Consider the following 20,165-nt stretch of genomic DNA (forward strand, 5'->3'; position numbering starts at 1 on the left):
CGGGGTCCACCCCCCCCCCCCCAGCACGGAATGAGGGGAGGATGGTGAGCAGCCGGGGAGGGGGGCCCGGGGGGGGAATCCGATGGTGTCTGACAAGTATAACAGCGGGGGGGGAAGGCTTGTATCATGTCCCACCAGAAAATGGTCTCTGTCAAACTAGAATTTACAATACTCAGTGCCAGGGAACCGGCTCCAGTCACTCCCAAACGCATCCGCCGGTACGTATACTATCTCAGACTGGGGTACTCCGGGGACTATTCCCCACAGCCTCCCCATCCTCCTCTTCTACCTCTCCCCTGAATAGCTCGGTCAGGTGTGCCCATTCTAGGGAAATAGGACGCTTTCGCAGTCCTCGACTCTCCTCCCGGTACAACGCCTCTCGTTCCACTACCGACCACCTCAATACTTCCTCTCCCCAGACCTCCACCCGCGGCGGGGCCCGAGACTTCCAACGCTGGGTGATCAGGCGCTTTGCCAGCATTAAGGCCAGATTGGTAAAACGGCGCAACAGTTTCGCTTTAAGGGAGAGCGGCAGCAGACCCAGTAGGCAAGCTGCTGCTGTGTCCCAGGAGGGGCGCTCAGTAATTATATTTAAAACATGTGTTATCCTGCCCCAATATCCCCGCAGCGCCGGGCACTGCCACAGCATGTGCAGCAAGTCGGCATCCTGCGCCGGACATCGTGGACAGGACGCGACTGCTGAAGCATACATCCTACCTAGTGTATGGGGTGTAAGGTAAGCCCTATGGAGAACAAACACCTGAATAGTTTTCAATCGACAATTGCGGGACACTTTCTTAGGGTATTCCAACACAGAGGTCCACTCCCTATCGCTAAATACTCGGGACAAGTCTGTTTCCCACCGCAACCGAAGAGGATCCAAGGAGACCCGGGTATGCTCCACCAGGCCCCGATATAGCCAACGGACCAGGTAGCGGCCATGCCCCATTATATGGAGGGAGCGCAGGAGGTGGAATGTCGAGGGTTCCCGCGGCGTTTCCGGCCATTGTTCCCGAATATACCCGGAGATCGCCGCATGTAGTAGAAATTGAGTGCCAGGTACCCTGTTTGCCCTCACAAAGTCCTCATGGGACAACAGCTCGCCGTCCTGGAAGAATGCGCTTATCGTTTCCACTCCGTGCTGCGACCAAGGCTGCACCTGGCCGGCCCTCAGGATGCATGCATGTTCTATGTTACAGTAATGCTATTCGATATAGGTTTATTTTAAATGAAAAATTAAACGCAATTGTGGTATTTTAGCCTTTTGGTGTTCTAGGTTTTATATATATGTGTGTGTGTACATATATATGTATGTATGTTTTAAGGTACTTCCTACTTTTAATTGTTGAAACATACACACACACATGTATGTTTAATGGACTCCGGGGTCCCCATAAGTGGGTGGGACTATTCAGTGCTTATGACTATCGAGGAGTATCCCCTGGAAGAGAACTATGAAATCACAGAATGAAGATCATGTTTTTCAATATACTTTCCTCTTAACACAATCCAGTTATCCTGAGTCTGAAGATAGTCGTGTAGCTCTCACAGAGAAGATGAGTTGCCAGACGCCCCTTTTAAGACTTTTTGAAGATCACATCTCTTTAAAATAGTCTCAAATTAATTCTGCCTTTCATCAAAATCAGGAGATCATTTTACCACTCTACTCCTTCAGATCAAGAGGCTCTGCTAAATTTTTTAAATGTTGCGAGGGTAGTACAAATATATTTGAAGAGGTCTGTTAATTAGGAAAAGTGATAATATTTTTGTTAGACCAGCAAAGAGGTGTTTTGAAGCTTATCTGTCAACCTTAGGTCATTGGATATAAACTATAATTATTCAACCTTATGCTTATAAGTTAACAAAGCTAGATATGAGGATTAGCTTCAAGTCAGATCAGCTAGAGCCATGGCCGCCTCCTGGGCAGAGAGGGTGGGTGCTTCTATTAAAGATACTTACAACGCAGTGACTTGAGTAACCCTAAAATTCGTATTGCATTATAAGTTGAATGTAGCTCACAGCTCAGATATGCTTTTTGGAACATGTCTTAGTCAAAAGTAGGTCAAACATACGTTGATGCTTTGTATAGGTTGTGAGGAGTAATGTATGAATAAATATTCTTTGGTGTGAATTAATCTATGTGTGGCTTTTTGATAATTTGCTGTTGTGAGAAGGCGTAATGCTTGGCACATCCTCACAAGTAAGGAATGGCACAAGGTAGAGGATGAGAAGGTAATCTTTGGGTTACTTGCTGATAATGCTACTTAATCCAATTTCTCCTTACTGCTCCAAGTAATTTGGCTCACCACACTCTCCTCAAGTAAATAAACGTGTTGAAGTGTTGGTGCTTCTATAGTAACAGTTCTGTGTGGGTGGAAGTGTTTTTTTCAGGAGGGGTTGAGCTTAAGCAATACAAAAAATAAACTAGGGCAGTATGGGTAGGGTGTACTGGTTAAGGGCGCAGACTTCTACTTCACAAGTAAGCACTGGGGAGAGAAAGCAGAATCACGAGTAATGAAGATTAATAGTTCCAAATATTCAACATAGGATTTGGAGACAACAACCTGGGAACAGTGCAGCTTTAAACAGGGTACGGACCAAGCTTTTCCGGATTTTAAGTGCAAAGAATATAGAGTAAAAAACATTCTTTCAAATAAAGTGTGGGATCATGTACCTGTAACTAAAACCAGGAGACTTGTAGATTACACTCCGATCTCTGTAGCGCTAATTTAACTCACTGAGTACCCATGCCTTTAAACGGCGATGATTTATTTTGGGAGAAAACAGCCTTTTGTATATAGTGTGACCATGTATAGCAAACATGTCCAATCTCCCAAGGTAAGGTACTCAAAACAAAAATGTGTCGATTACATTTTTGTAATTTTGTGTGCATTAACCTTTCATTGTGCCATGCGGTGAAACCCAAATAACCTAAATATTGTGTTCAAATATGATCAGCAGCCGCGGTTCCATATCTTGCAACCTCTATTTGAATACAGGGCTTGGCACTTTGCCCTGCACTGGAAGATTTTGAACAAATCAAGCTGCATAAATTCCCCAAATTGTAAATATGAGTAATTGTTTAATATTTTCAGAAAGCTGTAGAGAATCAATCTTGATGTAACGCAAATCGACGCAGAAACTCATGCATGTCTGATTCGGATTAATTTAGATTAATTTAGATTCCCTTCCACGTCAGGCTACACACAGAATTGAATAATAAATGAACAATCTAAGCATGCGAAGCAGCATATGCTTGTATTGCAGTTTTAAACTGGGTTTTAAATTGATTTTGAAAAACAGTGTTTATCTACCCCTGCACATTTCACAAAGATGATTCTATGCATTAACAAAGGTGGTAGTTTTGTGTTTTAGCCCATGGTAATGTTCCAAATACATTCAGAAAGATGGCATTAGGTATTTATCCTTCATTGTGAAATTCTACTAGAATTTGCACTAACACTTTGGGGCTAGGAGAAACTGCAATTGTTTGCACACACTGAATTCAAACCGGTAACATTTTAGCAAACACCGAGATAAATGCACAGATACATGTTACGCTGATTAACAGTTGAAAAACATACCTTTCCCTTCTCTCGCTGTCCCTGAATCAGTGAATAAAGTGCTCATGATTTTGTCAAAGTTGCAACTTGGCTCTGTATTATCGGAGTCTTCTGCAAAATGTTTCAGCATTTCTCTCAGGATGTCATCAAGAGAGGTTGCAGTCTCATCTAGAATGATACTGGCTCTGGCCAGGAATCCATCAAGATCACGGTGTGCTCGCACCTCTTCTTCAAAATTCTTTAATTTTAGATACTGCAAGCAGAATACAACAACATTATCAACAGGTTATTGATAAGGTATCGGTCAAGTAAAACACTAAAAATAATCTAATCATCCCGAGAAGAAATAGTCATCCTCTATTCGTTTCTAAAACACTGGAACAGCCATTATATCCTTTTATTTCTAATCCATTTACCTTCTCGTGAACTCCAGATCAACATCTTATTTAGATCTTTAGCAATCTCGTTATCAGTTAATGTAAATGTCATTCACATTTTACTCGAACTGTTAGCTTTTAAAAGCCAACCCATATTTATACTCTAAATGTTCTATGGCTTTCTAAAGAAATCACTCAGTTGGTTCTCGTTAAATCTTTAAAAAACAAATCTTCACAAAGAAAACAAACCTTTGCATTTACATCCAATACTATCACCTTCGCCCCTTCCACTCATTGTTCGTGTATTTTTCAAAGATTAGCAGCTGTGTAAATTTGGTTAGAAACAGGTCATTTTGACAAACGCAGCAAAAATTTCTGGAATGGCAAATTAATCTTTATGGCGAAATATGTACAATATTTAATCGGATAACAAGATTTGTTGATCGTGTAAACCAAGCCAGTGCTTAGCTTAGACTTGTTACATATCCATTCAGTTACAGAAGAACATTCTATTCCTGCCAAAACTTTCAAACAATTTGGACAAAAACTTAAAATAAACTAAAACAGACTTTGCATATATAAGATGCACAATACTTGAATTTAAACTAGAATTATTTACATTAATACAAAATAACACCACAAATCAGTTGACATTTTCACCCATCTTTGACAATACTACGAAAATATTTTAATTCAACTACAAAGTGCAAGAAAAATATACGTACCTCTTTTTCACAGATTCACATAGTTTCACTTAATCCCAGCTGATAAACCAAACACTCGGTATAAATATATAAAAGTAGTAACATTGAAAGTTCAGTGTCATAGCCTATCCACATAAGTTTCAGCCATTATTTGACCAAAGGAATGGGAACACCTATATTCCATATACTGAGGCCATTTTCAGAACAGTGACCACAACACACTTTGCCAGTATCACCTGGAAGAACTGCAGTAACAGGTAAAAAAATGAATGTTTTCTTGCACATAGTTTGTCACTGATGTGCATGCTCTGAACTAAAGCAACACTACATGACAACCATTTACAAAATGCAATAGTGTAGGAGGCTGGCTTAGTATATGGTGCACACTTATTTAAATGAAGCACATTGCACTAATCCAGGCATAACTTATGGTGATTTTGGTGGTCTTTGATAACCATAAAAAGCTCTCAAAGTGGTAACTGTGGAGAGTAGCCTTCAAACTTATCTTGAAGGAGTGTTAAGCAGCTTGTTTTCCCAGGTTAATCATGTAGAGTAGGTTAAACGAAAAGAACCACACAGTGTATATATAAAAATGTCTATATATTACACAACACTAGCTATTGATATATCTCCTACCCATAGATATCAACACAAATACACAATACTTCAATTGCAATAGGTAAGTAAGCACAAAATACAGTGGTCTCCACAGGGAGACCAAACCATGTACTAAAAAAAAAGTGGAATGCAACTTCGTCGGGACTTTGACCAGGTGACTCAGAGGAGCTGGAGACCCAAGGAAAGGAACCTCACGGAGGTTGTGTGCAGAGTGGAAACACAGCTATGTGCCCAATAGAAGTAAATGGGGAAGTCTTGGTTGCAATTTTCAAGAAGGACCCTTCCCATTGGACCCTGGAGAAACCCTGTGCAAGACAGAAGGTTGGAGACTCACCCTACCCGTGGATACCCCAGGAACCAGGATACCTACACCAGGGAAGCCGGGTGCATAGGTGCGAAGAGACGTCGGAAACAGACGTAGACCACAATGGAGGATTTCAGGAAAGATGCCACTGGAGAAGACTGCGCAAGAGTCTGGTGCAATCCAAAGATGGATTCTTGGAATAAAGAACCTGCAAGGAGGGGACAGTCTATGCCACTCGGAGGTGACCAGGAGGCACGGAAGAGCAATGCCCACTAATGTTGAATGGTTCAGGAGAGTTGACTGTGACCTTGTCGCTGCAGCTGTGGGGACCAGGCAACGCTGAGGAAGACCAGCAGCAATACATGAGCTGTCCCACGTCTGAAGTCGAGAACCAGGGGTGGGGGGGGGGGGGGGGGGGGGGGCTGCATGTCTGGCAGGAGCACCAACAAGCCTTGGCAGCTGCAACAGGCATATAAAAAGCAAAGAAGCAGCAACATTGGGACCAGCAAGGGCCAAGGGACTCACCACGAAAAAAACAAGTTACTTTCCTGTACACTAGTTCTCCAGCATTGATACCTTTTATAGATTCACATGCTTGAATCTTCCCCATCGTCATGGTGGGAGTCACACGGTAACAGTGAAATAGCAGTATAAAGCTAAAACTAATCTCCCTTGAGAATCAACATTTAGTAACCAGCTAACCTCATTAAAGAACATCCAAACTCCAGCCAATCACATCACAGACCCCTGAGTATCAATTTCCTGCAGAGCCACCATACCTCAAATCTCGAGCACAAGTGCAGTTAGTCAAATAAAAGAGGTATGGAACAGTGCACCTGTATGGGGAGGATGGAGGGTCGCATGTGAATCTATAAAAGATATCACTACTGGAGAACTACAGTGTACAGGTAAGTAACTTGTTTTTTCTCCAGTATTGTATCTTTTATAGATTCACATGCGTGAGTCAGACTAGTAAGCAGTACATAGTAACAATTGGAGGTGGAAAAAACAGGTAAACCATCCCACCATGCGACATAATGCCATCACCTAAGGCGAACCAATAAACTTAACTTCCACTGATATAAAATATAGATATATACATGCAAATAAAATAGTACGATTTGGCAGGGATAATTAACAATAATAACCAGAATAATAACAATAAACCTCATAATGATAATAAAAATTCTTAATAAACCTCAGAAACTGAACCCTACCTTAAGTGAACAGACGACGAAGAGCCGCTTGGCGAACCGCAGAATCCGTCTTTTGCAAAGTATCTAGGCAATAGTGCCTTGTGAAGGTATGGACGCTTGTCCATGTCGCTGCCCTGCAGATGTCTGGTAGGGACACAACGGAAAATAGGGCAGAGGACGTTGCCATCTTCCTCGTGGAATGGGCAGTCACTTTAGAAGCAAGTGGGCGACTTGCCCTTTCGTGGCAGTAGGTAATAGTAGAAGAAACCCAACGAGCAATTGAATCTCTAGACAAAGCTTGACCCTTCCTAGGGGCAGAGAAGGCAATGAGCAGTTGTCATTTTGCGGAAAGATTCGTCCTTTGAAGGTAAAATTTGAAACACCGTTTGATGCCCAAGGAATATAGAGCGCCCTCTGCTGGTGTATACGGAGCAGGAAAGAAAGAAGGCAGGACTCCAGGTTCATTCAGATGGAACGTGGTAGGAACCTTGGGTATGAATGAGGGATTAGTGAGTAGCACCACTCTATCCTGCTGGAGTTGAAGGTAAGGTTCTGCTGCTGAGAAGGCCTGTATTTCACTAATACGTCTAGCAGATGTGATGGCTAAGGGGAAAGCCACCTTCCAAGATATCAATTTTATGTCACATATGTGAATTGGCTCGAATTGCGCTTTCATGAGATAAGACAACACAATGTTCAATTGCCATAGCATAAGAGCAGGACTATCCGGCGGGTAAGCTCTGAAAAGACCCTTCATGAATTCCTTCAACAACCTGCAGGACCATAGGGATGACTAGCTCGAAAATTTCCCATACCTTGAAATTTCAGCCAAATGTACTTTCACCGAAGAATGAGCAAAAAAGCCAGCTTTTGCTAGTGACAAGAGATATGGCAAAACCTCCACCGGAGACTAAGAGAGCAGATGGCACGAGTTAATCATAAACCAGGAGCAGAATCTTTTCCAGTAAAACTTGACCTTGGAGGGAGCACAGGCCTTGTTAAGAATGGAACAACACTCCTCAGAAATATCTATGTCCCCAAACTCAGTGTGGTGAGGAGCCAGGCCGACAAGTAAAGAGATTGAATTTGAGGATGCATCACCTGGCCTTGGTCCATAGAAAGTAGAGGTTCCGAAGGATGAGGACGTACTGGAGAGGCTTTTGATAGGTAAAACAGCTTTTTGAACCAGTAGTGCCTTGCCCACGCCGGGGCAATGAGAATGAGTCAGCAAGGTTCTCGTTTCAATTTTTGTAGGACCTTGGGTATCAGTGGGAACGGAGGGAACGCATAGGCAAATGTCCCTTCCCAGGAGAAATGGAAGGCGTTGCCTAAGGAACCTGGCTGAGGAAATCTGCTGGCGTAGAACTCACATTTTTTGTTGAAAAATGCAGCAAACCGATCCAGGGTTGGCGATCCCCAACAATGAAAAATTATTTTGAGTTGAACAGCGTCCAATTCCCATTCGTTACACTGCTTGGAATCTCTGCTGGGCGAATCGGCCCATTCGTTGAGCACCCCTGGAACATTTTGGACTTGTAATGAGATATTGTAGTGAATCAACCAATTCCAAATTCGTTGCACCAGACTTGGGAGCCGGTGATCTCGCCTCTGGTTGTGTTGTCCATGCGGACAAGGATTGAAGAACCTTTTATCCTTGGAAGGAAGGAACACAGACCTAGAAACACTGCTTTCAGCTCCAACAGGTTGATGTGGCATAAAGATTCCTGGTCCGACCACTTCCTCTGAAGCTCCTGGAGGGGAGCACCCATCCCTCCATGGAGGCATCCGTTGTCAACAATCGAAGGCTCTAGTGGAAGGAAGGATAGGCCTTGTGAATGATTGCTTTTGATTTTCCATCAACACATCGCCCTGATCATCTGAGGCGTGACTGATATAATGCCCTCGTAGGAGCCTTGAGCTTATACCCATTGGGCGTCGAGCTTTTCCTGGAGAGGACTCATCTGCAACAGACAGACAGTGAGGAATCAGCGGAATGCAAGATGACATCATCCCCAACATGGATTTGTAAATTCCCACAGAAACAAACTTTTTTGAAGAAAGACTGAGCCATCTTTAAAAGACGAGAAATTCTTTCTTCTGTGGGAAAGGCCATTGAGCGGTCGGTATCTAATCTCGCTTCCAAGAAATACCAGAGACCTGGAAGGGAGGAGTAAAGACTTCTCTTCGTTGAGATTGAGACCCAGAGAGCGAAAAAGGCAAAGAGGCGTTTGTGGACTTTTTTGCAACCTGAAATGTTGGAGCCTTGATCAAACAATCGTCCAGGTAGGGAAAGACCTGGTGACCGGAACGCCGGAGAAAGGCTATTACTGGCACCAAGCATTTGGTGAATACCCTGGGCGCAGACTTTAGCTCGAAGAGCAGCACCTTGAACCGGTAGTTACACCCTGCCACTTGGAACCCGAGATAACGACGGTGTTTTGGATGAATAGGAATGTGAAAGTACGCATCTAGAAGATCCAGCAAGGTCCTGTAATAACCTGAATCCAAGAGCAGGAGAATCTTCTGGAGCGACAGCTTCCAAAATGGTTAACTTTTGCTCAACTTGTTTAACAACCTGAGGTCCATGACCTGCCTCCATTCTCCAGTTCTTTTCTTTATGAGAAAAACGTGGGAGTAGAATCCCAAGTTGCGCTGACTGCGTGGCACTATCTTGATTGCCTGCTGGTCCAAAAAGAGTTTTATTTCCCTTTTGAGAAGCGCCAGATGGCGGTGAGCAGTCTTTCTTTGGGGATAATCTTGATGTTGTTGAAGAAATTCTAGGGTGTGACCGTGATTGAAAACATCTAACAACCATCTGTCAGACAAAATGAAGTTCCATTGCAAAAAGAATTTGGAGCAGTCTTGAGCCGAATGAAGTGGGACTGGAGTGGCAGGTGCCTGATGAGTCTCATTGTCTCCTGCCTGCGTCATGGGATTTACCTCCCGAAGCAGAACGCCTTCGAGCTGGAGCAAGTTTGTGCAGGCGTCTGCCGAAAGGGCCGGGCGGAGTACGGAGGAAGGAAACCTTGCTGGTAATAAGGTTGAAAACGCTCTTGAGGCTGGGTCAAAGCTGTAAATTGACCTCTTCCCCGAAAGGAAGAGAACGTTCTCTGTAGTAAATTGGCTAAGGATTTTGCCTTACCAGTGTCCGATTTGATAGCCTGGAGGCCTCATCCGCATGCTTGCCGAACGGATTCTCTCTGCCAAATGGCATGTCCAAAACCTGTGCTTGGACTTCTAGGCGAAATGTTGTAGCTTTCAGCCTATCCTGCCTGCGCAACACTGCAGAACCCGCCATCTGCCTAAAGGCAGTGGAAGCAATGTCCATAGCCCCATCAATGCCTTCCGATGAAGCTCTTTCACCCTCTGAAAGGATCTTCTTAGCCTCCTTTTTCTTGTCTTCCGGCAGGAATTCCATAAAAGGCGCAATGTCGGACCACATCTGCCTATCGTACCTTCCAAGGATGGCCATTGCATTGGAGGCTCTGATGGCTGTAGCAGCCAGCGTGGAGAATCTCTTCTCAATATTGTCCAACCAACGCCCTTCTTTGTCCGGCAGGGTGGTACATGGAGAAGCAGGTTTTTTTGATCTGATCTGAGAAGCCTGCATTATTACCGAATCAGGCTTCGGATGGCCAATGTGACATGTTGGAGTCTTCTGGCACCTGCTATTTCTTAACCAGCTCTGGAATGACTGCTGGCACAGACACTGCTTGACATTAGCTTGATACCTTCATGCCACATGGTCTTGGAGGTACATCAAGCACCCAGTTTGTCTTTTTCATAACCGGTCTGAATACATTTACAAGCCATCTCACAATCTCGGCTTCAGACATTGCTTATCTTCTTTGTGGTGTTGCATATGCCACAAACAGTTGATCAGTTCATCTGAATGCTTTTGTCCTATCAATGTAGTACATAAGCATCCTCTTTACATTCAGTGTAAAGCCGTTTAATCAACTGAGAATGATTTTGCAAAGAATACTGGTAACTCTACAGATTAAGTGAAATGGAGAAATCACTTTAGAGAACAACTTTCGGTTAGTTCTGAGGACCACCATACCTTTATGTATCTGAATAAATGAAAGGTTCTTGAACATTGAGTGAATGTAGCTCATTAACCAGTCTCAAAGTAGTAATGGCCACTTTCCACGTTAACTATGGGGGATTCACAGAATGCAAGGTTTAAATGCTGGTCCCATTAACCTTATTAATACTACAGTCATACCAGTATTACTACTAGTATGCATACTAGATCTATACTTATACCATCAAGCTACCCTAGGAGCTTCAGGCTATTTGTTGCAAAGCTTGAAACGGCAAAGAATGATTCCGGTGTACTCTTTCAAATCTCAAAATATTTTCTACAGCCTGCAGGCTTTTCTCCCTCTCTCGATTCATTGCAGGAACTCTAATAGGCTGGCCGACATTTTTTCAACTTAAGGTCACGACTATCTGTTCTGGTTTCACTCCTCTTAAACCATGGCAATGCCTGACATGATTCTATCGAACTGCCATTTAGCAGCCTCTTTCACAGAGTTTAGTAACATCACCTTTGAGCAGTCTAAACTGGCTGTTATGTAATATAAATTTGGATCGCCTTTAGACCCCTACAGGTCCTAAAGGGTATTTTGATTATCAATCAGATTCTGAAAGCCTTAAACACTCCTTTCGGCTCTTGTGCCAGATAATTGGAAGTTAGCACTGGCTAAGTCTTTGCTTGAAAACTTAATTCTGACCGAAAGGCCCTGTATATCTACTGGCCATTTCTTTACTTCCGGTGCTAGTAAAAATATTAGAAAAAAAGGGTCAAGCTGACTTCAAAACTAGACACTCCACTGAGTCTGCACTACTTGAAGTAACTGAATCCCTTAAGCGGATGATATAGTGGAAATAATGCTGTGCGGATTCTTTTAGATAGGTCGGTAGCCTTTGACACAATTAGTCATGATATTCTCCTTCAACGCCTGCCGGGGATAGGCATTTGTGGTGGTGCTTTAGCATGGCTACAATCTTTTTGGGAAACCGAAAGCAAACTATCACGCTGGGGCCTTTTAGATCAAAGGAGAAATTGCTTATATATGGTGTCACCTCCCAGAGATCGTCACTTAACCCAACTTTATTCAATGAGTATATGCCCCACTCTCCTTATTACTCTAATCAAATAATTAATCTGCACCATGGCTTACACGGATAATACCAAACTGATTCTTACCCTTGACAATAATTCTGCCAGCTCTGAACGAAATTTTAAAAAAGTCTTTCAGAATCTATTAAGAGGCCGAATGAAAATTTCAAAAAGTGCAACGGCGATGAAACAAAAACGTTACTTTTTGGAAAAAACAGTTCTCTATCTCGGAATGGAGGCCAGACACTCGTGATCGGCGATCCCCTATCCATTTCCTCCCCTTCACTGCTCACTAAGGTGGTGAAGAACTTTAGAGTCAAATTTGATAATGAATTGTCTTTTTACCCCCATGTAAATACAGTGTCTGGATTATGTTTATCTGTGATTAAGTCTCTAAACAAGTATGTTGACTTTCTACTTTTTTTCTGCGAGGTAGTCAGTTGTTCAGGCCCTGATCACCCTAGGTTTGAGTACTGCAATAGTCTCATCTTGGGTCGGTTTAATATTCTGGTCCAGAACCTATAGGTGTTACAAAATGCTGCAGCGAGGATGGTAATTAGATTAAGAAGCTTTTATAATGTGACAGCTACCCACTCGGGGTTGCCGGTGTTTTAACAGGCATGAGTGGTCGCGGCCCAGCTAGCTCATAGCAGCCATGTCTTCAATTGTCTGCAAAAGATGGTCAGTGAAGGGCCTAATGAACAAGTTACTTACCTTCGGTAACGATGTATCTGTAAGAAACATTAGTTAGTTAGATTCCTCACCTTAGAATAATCCCCAGGCGTCAGACTGGATCCGGAAGATTTTTCGTCAGCAATACCCCTTGCGCGTTGCTAGGCGTCGTCTGCGGCTCCGCGTCAGTCGTCGGCATCGTGCGCCGGAATGACGTCGGAGTACTTAGACGCCGCCCTCGCGCGCTGACGTCAGTTCTTGTACATAGCTTTCCGCGCCAGGAACGCAGAGCCATGCAAAGACCGACACTGGTGCCAAAAATAAAATCTAGGGGCCTGAAAAGGATAACCTTAACCCTAGATGTCAGTTCGCAGAACGGGGAGGATGGGTGGGTCGGTGAGGAATCTAACTAACTAATGTTTCTTACAGATACATCGTTACCGAAGGTAAGTAACTTGTTCATCTGAAAGAAACACGTTAGATTCCTCACCTTAGAATAGATACCCAAGCAATACCATCCCCGGTGGTGGGTCTGCGAACCAAGATCACACCAGAAAGTCCTGGAGGACAGAACGGCCAAAGAAGCCATCCCTCCGGACTTGGCTGTCAAGGCAATAATGCCTGGCAAACGTGTGTAGCGAAGCCCACGTCGCCGCCTGACAGATGTCCTGCAAAGGGACACCCCGTCCCAAAGCAGTAGTAGCCGCTGTGGCCCGAGTAGAGTGGGCGCGCAGCCCAACAGGAGGGTCCTTTTTTGCCAAAGAGTAACAAATTTTGATGCACAAAACGACCCACCGAGAGATGGTCCGTTTGTGCACAGCTTTCCCCTTCTTAGCACCCACGTATCCAACGAAAAGTTGGTCGTCCACCCGGAACTGCTTTGTGCGGTCCAAATAAAAGGAGAGCGCACGTTTTGGGTCCAGACGGTGGAGCCTCTCTTCCTCTTTGGAAGGATGCGGAGGCGGAAAGAAGGTGGGCAAGGTGACAGACTGCCCAAGGTGAAATGGAGTCACCACTTTCGGAAGAAAGGAGGGACGAGGCCGAAGGACAACCTTGTCCGGATGAACAGACAGAAAAGGAGGCTTTGAAGATAAAGCCTGGAGCTCACTCACCCGCCTAGCCGAGGTGATGGCTACCAGAAAAGCAGTCTTAAGAGTCAGAAGACGAAGAGGACAATTGTGAAGAGGCTCGAAGGGAGCGCACATCAGGAATGTCAGGACAAGGTTCAAGTCCCACTGAGGCATTACAAACGGGACAGGAGGGAACGTGTGAGTAATGCCCTTTAGAAAGCGTGTAACTACAGGGGACTTGAAAAGAGAAGGCTGATCAGGAAGCCGCAAGAATGCAGAGATGGCAGCAAGATAACCTTTCAGGGTGCCCAGGGCAGAGCCCTGCCGGGCCAAAGAAAGAAGAAAGAGGAGAACCTCAGAAAGAGGGGCGGAAAGGGGATCCACAGCCTTTGCTGTGCACCATGCCACAAATTTGTTCCACCGGCAGGCGTATACCGTCTTTGTGGAGGGACGCCTGGCTGCCAGAATGATATCACAAACTTCAGGAGGCAAGTCAAATGGCATCAACTGCCGCCGCTCAATCTCCACGCATGGAGGTGGAGGCTGGACAGGTTCGGGTGGAGGACCGTCCCCTGCTGCTGCGACAGAAGATCCTCCCGAAGGGGCAGACGTATCGGAGGATCGGTCAACATACTGAGTAGCTCGGGATACCAGTACCTTCGTGCCCAATCCGGAGCCACCAAGATGACTTGGGCCCGGTCGTGCCTGATCTTCAGCACTCTGGGCAGAAGTGGTATAGGCGAAAAGGCGTACAACAGACCACAACTCCACTCGTGACGAAAAGCGTCGCCGAGCGAGTGCCGCCTTGGAAATTCCAACGCGCAGAACTGCTGACATTGCGCGTTCTCTTCGGTGGCGAATAGATCTAACCAAGGCTCTCCCCACTGCTGAAAGAGACCTTGCGCCACTTCGGAGTTCAGACGCCATTCGTGATCCATCATGCACCGGCGGCTGAGTTCGTCTGCTCTGGCGTTCAGAGAGCCCGCCAGATGTTGAACCACTAGGGTGACGCCCTGGTGTTCCAGCCACGTCCAGAGGCGCAGAGCCTCCTGACAAAGGGTCCACGACCCCACCCCGCCCTGTTTGTTGCAATACCACATGGCGGTGGTGTTGTCCGTGAACACCTGCACGACACTGCCCCTGACAGAGGGAAGGAAGGCTTTCCGTGCAAGCCGGATCGCTCTCAACTCCAACAGGTTGATGTGGAGACGAGACTCCGCCGGAGACCAGAGGCCTCTGATCTCCGCCTCTCCCATATGGCCACCCCATCCCAGGAGGGACGCATCCGTCACTACGACATGCTCCGGTTGGGGAACGGAGAGGCTTCTGCCCATGACCCAATCGCGGTCCATGCGCCACCACTGCAACTGCCGTGCAGTGCCCTCCGAGATCAAGACATGGTCGGACATGTTGCCGTGATGCTGGGCCCACTGAAACTTCAGGTCCCACTGCAGAGCCCGCATGCGCCGCCTGGCGTGATGCACTAGTAGGATGCAGGAGGCCATCAGCCCCAGAAGCCGCAACACTAGCCTGACCGAAACCCAGGATAGAGGCCGAAAGATGGGAATCAGGGCCTGAATATCCCGGACCCGCTGTTCCGGTGGATAGACCCGGAACTGCGCCGAATCGAGAACTGCTCCGATGAAGAGGAGCTTCTGAGAGGGACTCAAGTGTGACTTCGGCACGTTGATGGAAAATCCCAGCAAATGCAGGAGATCCGCCGTAGTCTGGAGGTGGGAGACGACTGTCTGGGGCGAGCCCGCTTTCAACAACCAGTCGTCGAGATAGGGGAAGACTGGAACCCCTGATCTGCGCAGATGAGCTGCGACCACCGCCATCACTTTCGTGAACACCCGAGGGGCACTGGTGAGGCCGAAGGGGAGCACGGTAAACTGAAAGTGCTCTTGGCCCACCGTGAACCGCAGGTAACGCCGGTGGGCCGGCAGGACGGGGATGTGGAAATATGCGTCCTGCAAGTCCAACGCTACCATCCAGTCTCCAGGGTCGAGGGCAGCTAGAACCTGAGCCAAAGTTAACATCTTGAACCACTCCTTCCGGAGGAAGGCATTGACGTTCCGGAGGTCCAAGATAGGGCGTAGGCCCCCTTTGCCCTTCTTGGGAACCAGAAAGTATTGGGAATAACAACCACGACCTACTTCTGGGCTCGGAACGCGCTCGACGGCCCCCTTGGCCAAGAGGGCCGAAACTTCCTCGTGGAGAAGATTCAAATGATCCCCCGAGATACGGTGGTGCTGCGGTGGCATGGCCGGAGGGGTCGTCTCGAAGGGGAGGGAGTAGCCCCTTCGGACGATTTGCAGCACCCACCTGTCCGAAGTGATGGACCGCCAGTGGAAGAGATGATGGCGAACTCTGCCGCCCACTGGCGTGGAATGGGCCTGAAAGCTCGGACTAGGAAGGCTTTGAGGCGGATGCTGCCGGGGTGGATGTGGGCTGACCTCGTCGACCTCCAGATCCGCCTCGGCGGAAACCACGTCCGCGACCGCGCGCAGGTTGGTTCTGCGGCTGGTGGCTAGGCGTACGTGAGGAGGCACCCCTTCCTTGGCCACGAAAGGGGCGAAAGGCGGAAGTTTGCGACCGCGGGGCCGAGAGGCCCAAGGACTTGGCCGTAGCCCGGGAGTCCTTAAAGCGGTTCAGCGCACTGTCCGCTTTCTCGCCAAAAAGGCGAGTGCCATCAAAGGGCATGTCCATGAGAGTGCTCTGGACATCACCCGAAAATGACGTGGACCGCAGCCAGGCGTGACGTCTAAGCGCCACTGTGGTAGAAATGGCCCTACCCAGCGAGTCCGTGGTGTCAAGCCCACATCGTATAGCATGTCGCGCGGCATCCCTCCCATCGGCCAGAGCCTGGGTAAGTCGTGTCCAGACCTCCTCCGGACACAGGGGCAGCGCGTCCTCCACCGCATCCCACAGAGAGTGGGAATAACGGTCCAAGAGACAAGCGGTGTTCAAAGACCGCTGGCCCAAACTAAGGGAGGAGAACAGCTTCTTGCCAAACTGTTCTAGTCTCTTGGAATCCCGGTCCGGTGGGGCGGTCGGGAAAGAGGATTGGGAGGTGGAGGCCTGGATAACCAGGCTCTCAGGGGTAGGGTGTTGGGACAGAAAACTGGGGTCGCCCGGAGCAGGGCGGTGGCGCCTGGCGACGTTCCTGTCCACAGGAGGGACTGTGGAGGGCTTGGACCAGGTGCCCTGCAGAACGTCAATGAGGGCCTCATTGAATTGCAGCAGAGGCTCAGTGGAGCTTGCTGGAGACTGAAGCACCTCAGTGAGGACGTTAGTCCTCACAGCCACGGCAGGCAGCTCGAGCCCAAGGGCTGCGGCCGCCTTGCGCAGCACCACAGAGAAAGCAGCGCCCTCCTCCGAAGCCACAGTCGGAGGAGACACGAATCCAGTGTCAGGAGAGGTATCCAGGCCACTGGCCTCCCCCAGTTCATCTGCCCAGTCCTGTGACATTTGAGCCCGAGCGGCCATAGGATCCTCGGATCCCTCCCAGTTGTCCCCATCATCCGATTCCTGGTATACAGGAGGAAGGTACGGAGCCGGACGGTAGACATAGTGTGTCTCTAGCGGCACCGAACGCGGCGTCCATCGACGCCGTAGCGGCGCCGGGTCCGGAGTGGGACTGAACTGGGGCCCGACGTCGAGCGGAGTCGACGTCTGCGTCGGGGGTGGCACCGGTGTCGACGCCGGCGTGACGAGGTCGACCGGCGTCGGCAGGGACTCGGGAACGGGTCCCTCGGGCGCCTGCGGCGTCGAGGCCGGAGCAGTCGCCGGGGCCGGAGCCACCGGCAGGCAAGGCAGCCCTGTCGGGTCCGCGGGGCCCGAAGGCACGCCAGCGGGCGCCGACGGCGGGGCCAGGCTCCTCATGGCCGAGAGGAAGGCACTGACCTCCGCCGGCGTCGCGTCAGTCCCAGGGACCGGCGGGTATGGGGACGCGCGCAGCGCCTGCGGCTCCGCCGGAGCCGCGGGGGTGGAACCACCCTGACCCTCGGCCGAGTCGCGCGACCGGCGAGGGTCAGGGGGGGTGGAACCACCCTGACCCTCGGCCGAGTCGCGCGACCGGCGAGGGTCAGGGGGGGGTGGAACCACCCTGACCCTCGGCCGAGTCGCGCGACCGGCGAGGGTCAGGGGGGGGTGGAACCACCCTGACCCTCGGCCGAGTCGCGCGACCGGCGAGGGTCAGGGGGGGGTGGAACCACCCTGACCCTCGGCCGAGTCGCGCGACCGGCGAGGGTCAGGGGGGGGTGGAACCACCCTGACCCTCGGCCGAGTCGCGCGACCGGCGAGGGTCAGGGGGGGGTGGAACCACCCTGACCCTCGGCCGAGTCGCGCGACCGGCGAGGGTCAGGGGGGGGGTGGAACCACCCTGACCCTCGGCCGAGTCGCGCGACCGGCGAGGGTCAGGGGGGGGGTGGAACCACCCTGACCCTCGGCCGAGTCGCGCGACCGGCGAGGGTCAGGGGGGGTGGAACCACCCTGACCCTCGGCCGAGTCGCGCGACCGGCGAGGGTCAGGGGGGGTGGAACCACCCTGACCCTCGGCCGAGTCGCGCGACCGGCGAGGGTCAGGGGGGGTGGAACCACCCTGACCCTCGGCCGAGTCGCGCGACCGGCGAGGGTCAGGGGGGGTGGAACCACCCTGACCCTCGGCCGAGTCGCGCGACCGGCGAGGGTCAGGGGGGGTGGAACCACCCTGACCCTCGGCCGAGTCGCGCGACCGGCGAGGGTCAGGGGGGGTGGAACCACCCTGACCCTCGGCCGAGTCGCGCGACCGGCGAGGGTCAGGGGGGGTGGAACCACCCTGACCCTCGGCCGAGTCGCGCGACCGGCGAGGGTCGGGGGGGTGGAACCACCCTGACCCTCGGCCGAGTCGCGCGACCGGCGAGGGTCAGGGGGGGGGGGTGGAACCACCCTGACCCTCGGCCGAGTCGCGCGACCGGCGAGGGTCAGGGGGGGTGGAACCACCCTGACCCTCGGCCGAGTCGCGCGACCGGCGAGGGGAGTCCGAAGAGCGGTGTCGCCTCTTGGACTTCTTGGAATGCTTCGACTTACCCGAAGACTTGGATCCCGACGACCGATGGTGACGTCGGCTGCGGCTCCGCGACCGATCCTTGGACCTCCTCCTGGACCGAGCGACGCGCGGAGCCGAGTGGCGGATCTCGAGAAGCTTACGGGACCGCTCCCGTCTAGCCTTCGAGGTCAGGGCCTTGCAGTCGGAACACGACTCCGCGTCGTGGTCGAGGCCCAAGCAGTAAAGGCACCGGCGGTGATGGTCCGTAACCGACATCAGGCGGCTACAGTCAGCACAGGCTTTAAAACCAGGCATCCTACCGGCACCGGAGTCGATTGACAAGATCAAAAAAGATCGAAAAAGTTAGTCAAAAAGTGACTAAAGGGGTAGCTCTCCCGGATCTGCGCTTACTGGCGCGGAAAAAAGAAGAACTGACGTCAGCGCGCGAGGGCGGCGTCTAAGTACTCCGACGACGTCATCCCGGCGCACGACGCAGACGACGGACGCGGAGCCGCAGACGACGCCTAGCGACGCGCAAGGGGTAATGCTGACGAAAAATCTTCCGGATCCAGTCTGACGCCTGGGGATTATTCTAAGGTGAGGAATCTAACTAACGTGTTTCTTTCAGATCTCAGAAGTTCTGATAAGGCATTTCAGAGTTTTGGGTCAAGGTACGCAAAGGCACAACCTCCCATACAGGATCTTTGAACCTGGGGTTACTAGAGCGTATACAACGCGCGGGTAGATATGATTCAAGCCGATGATGTGGCGGGGGACAACCTCAGCCCTTGCTTTGAAGACTTAAAGAGAGCCTTAAACTGGATACATTTCTCCACCCTTACCCAGTGAAGTTCAAATTCCTTGTCAAATCTTCATGACAGAGGGTTTGCAGGAGCTTAATTGGTTACCAGTTGGTAAACTGATTTTTTCAAGTTTTAACTATTATCAAACTAGTTCCAAATTTCTCTCTGATCGTTTTGTTGACTAGCTGCTACAGAGCACAGAGATCTGCCTGTGGCGAGTCATTTTATCACAACGAGCTATTTTTAAGGACCACTGGTCCATTCTGGCGAGCTGACTAAACAGGTGTTCTCTTCACTCAGAAAGTGAATTAGCAATAAAGAAGCATTAACATATTTTTATTCTTTCACATGAGCTCTGCATTCAGAGACAGATCAAATACATCATGTCTTTTTACAAATTGCTGATTATTTTAATCTGGTGGTTGGAGTTTAACTTTCTTTCTCGGATTGCAAAGTTACAAGATTTTGTAAAATGAACTATGACAATCATGCTGTACAGAAGTGTGAAATAAAAAGCTATAGGATGTTCTTATTTTCTAACACTTTTAAATAGCTTGTAAATGAACTGCACAAACAGTTTGAAATATTTCAGTAGGTATGTAACTTTGATGAAAAAGAATTTAATAGAATGAAAACAAATCAAAACACCTCTTGGTGAAGCGCAAATATCTTTGCTGAAGTCGAATTTCCACAGATGATTAT

The 20,165-nt window shown here is 49.1% G+C and overlaps 1 protein-coding gene across 1 annotated transcript in view; it reads right to left on the reverse strand.

Annotated features, from left to right (window-relative positions):
* SLC4A11 (solute carrier family 4 member 11) overlaps nt 1–20,165 on the reverse strand; it is a 1,034,103-nt gene that overhangs the window by 789,823 nt on the left and 224,115 nt on the right. The window contains exon 5 of the mRNA XM_085642688.1: nt 3,585–3,816. Within this exon, the coding sequence (XP_085498814.1) occupies nt 3,585–3,816 (232 nt within the window). The remainder of the gene's footprint in view (nt 1–3,584; nt 3,817–20,165) is intronic.

The sequence above is a fragment of the Triturus cristatus genome, chromosome 2_2 (genome assembly GCF_964204655.1).
Source record: "Triturus cristatus chromosome 2_2, aTriCri1.1, whole genome shotgun sequence".
Classification (NCBI taxonomy): Eukaryota; Metazoa; Chordata; class Amphibia; order Caudata; family Salamandridae; genus Triturus; species Triturus cristatus.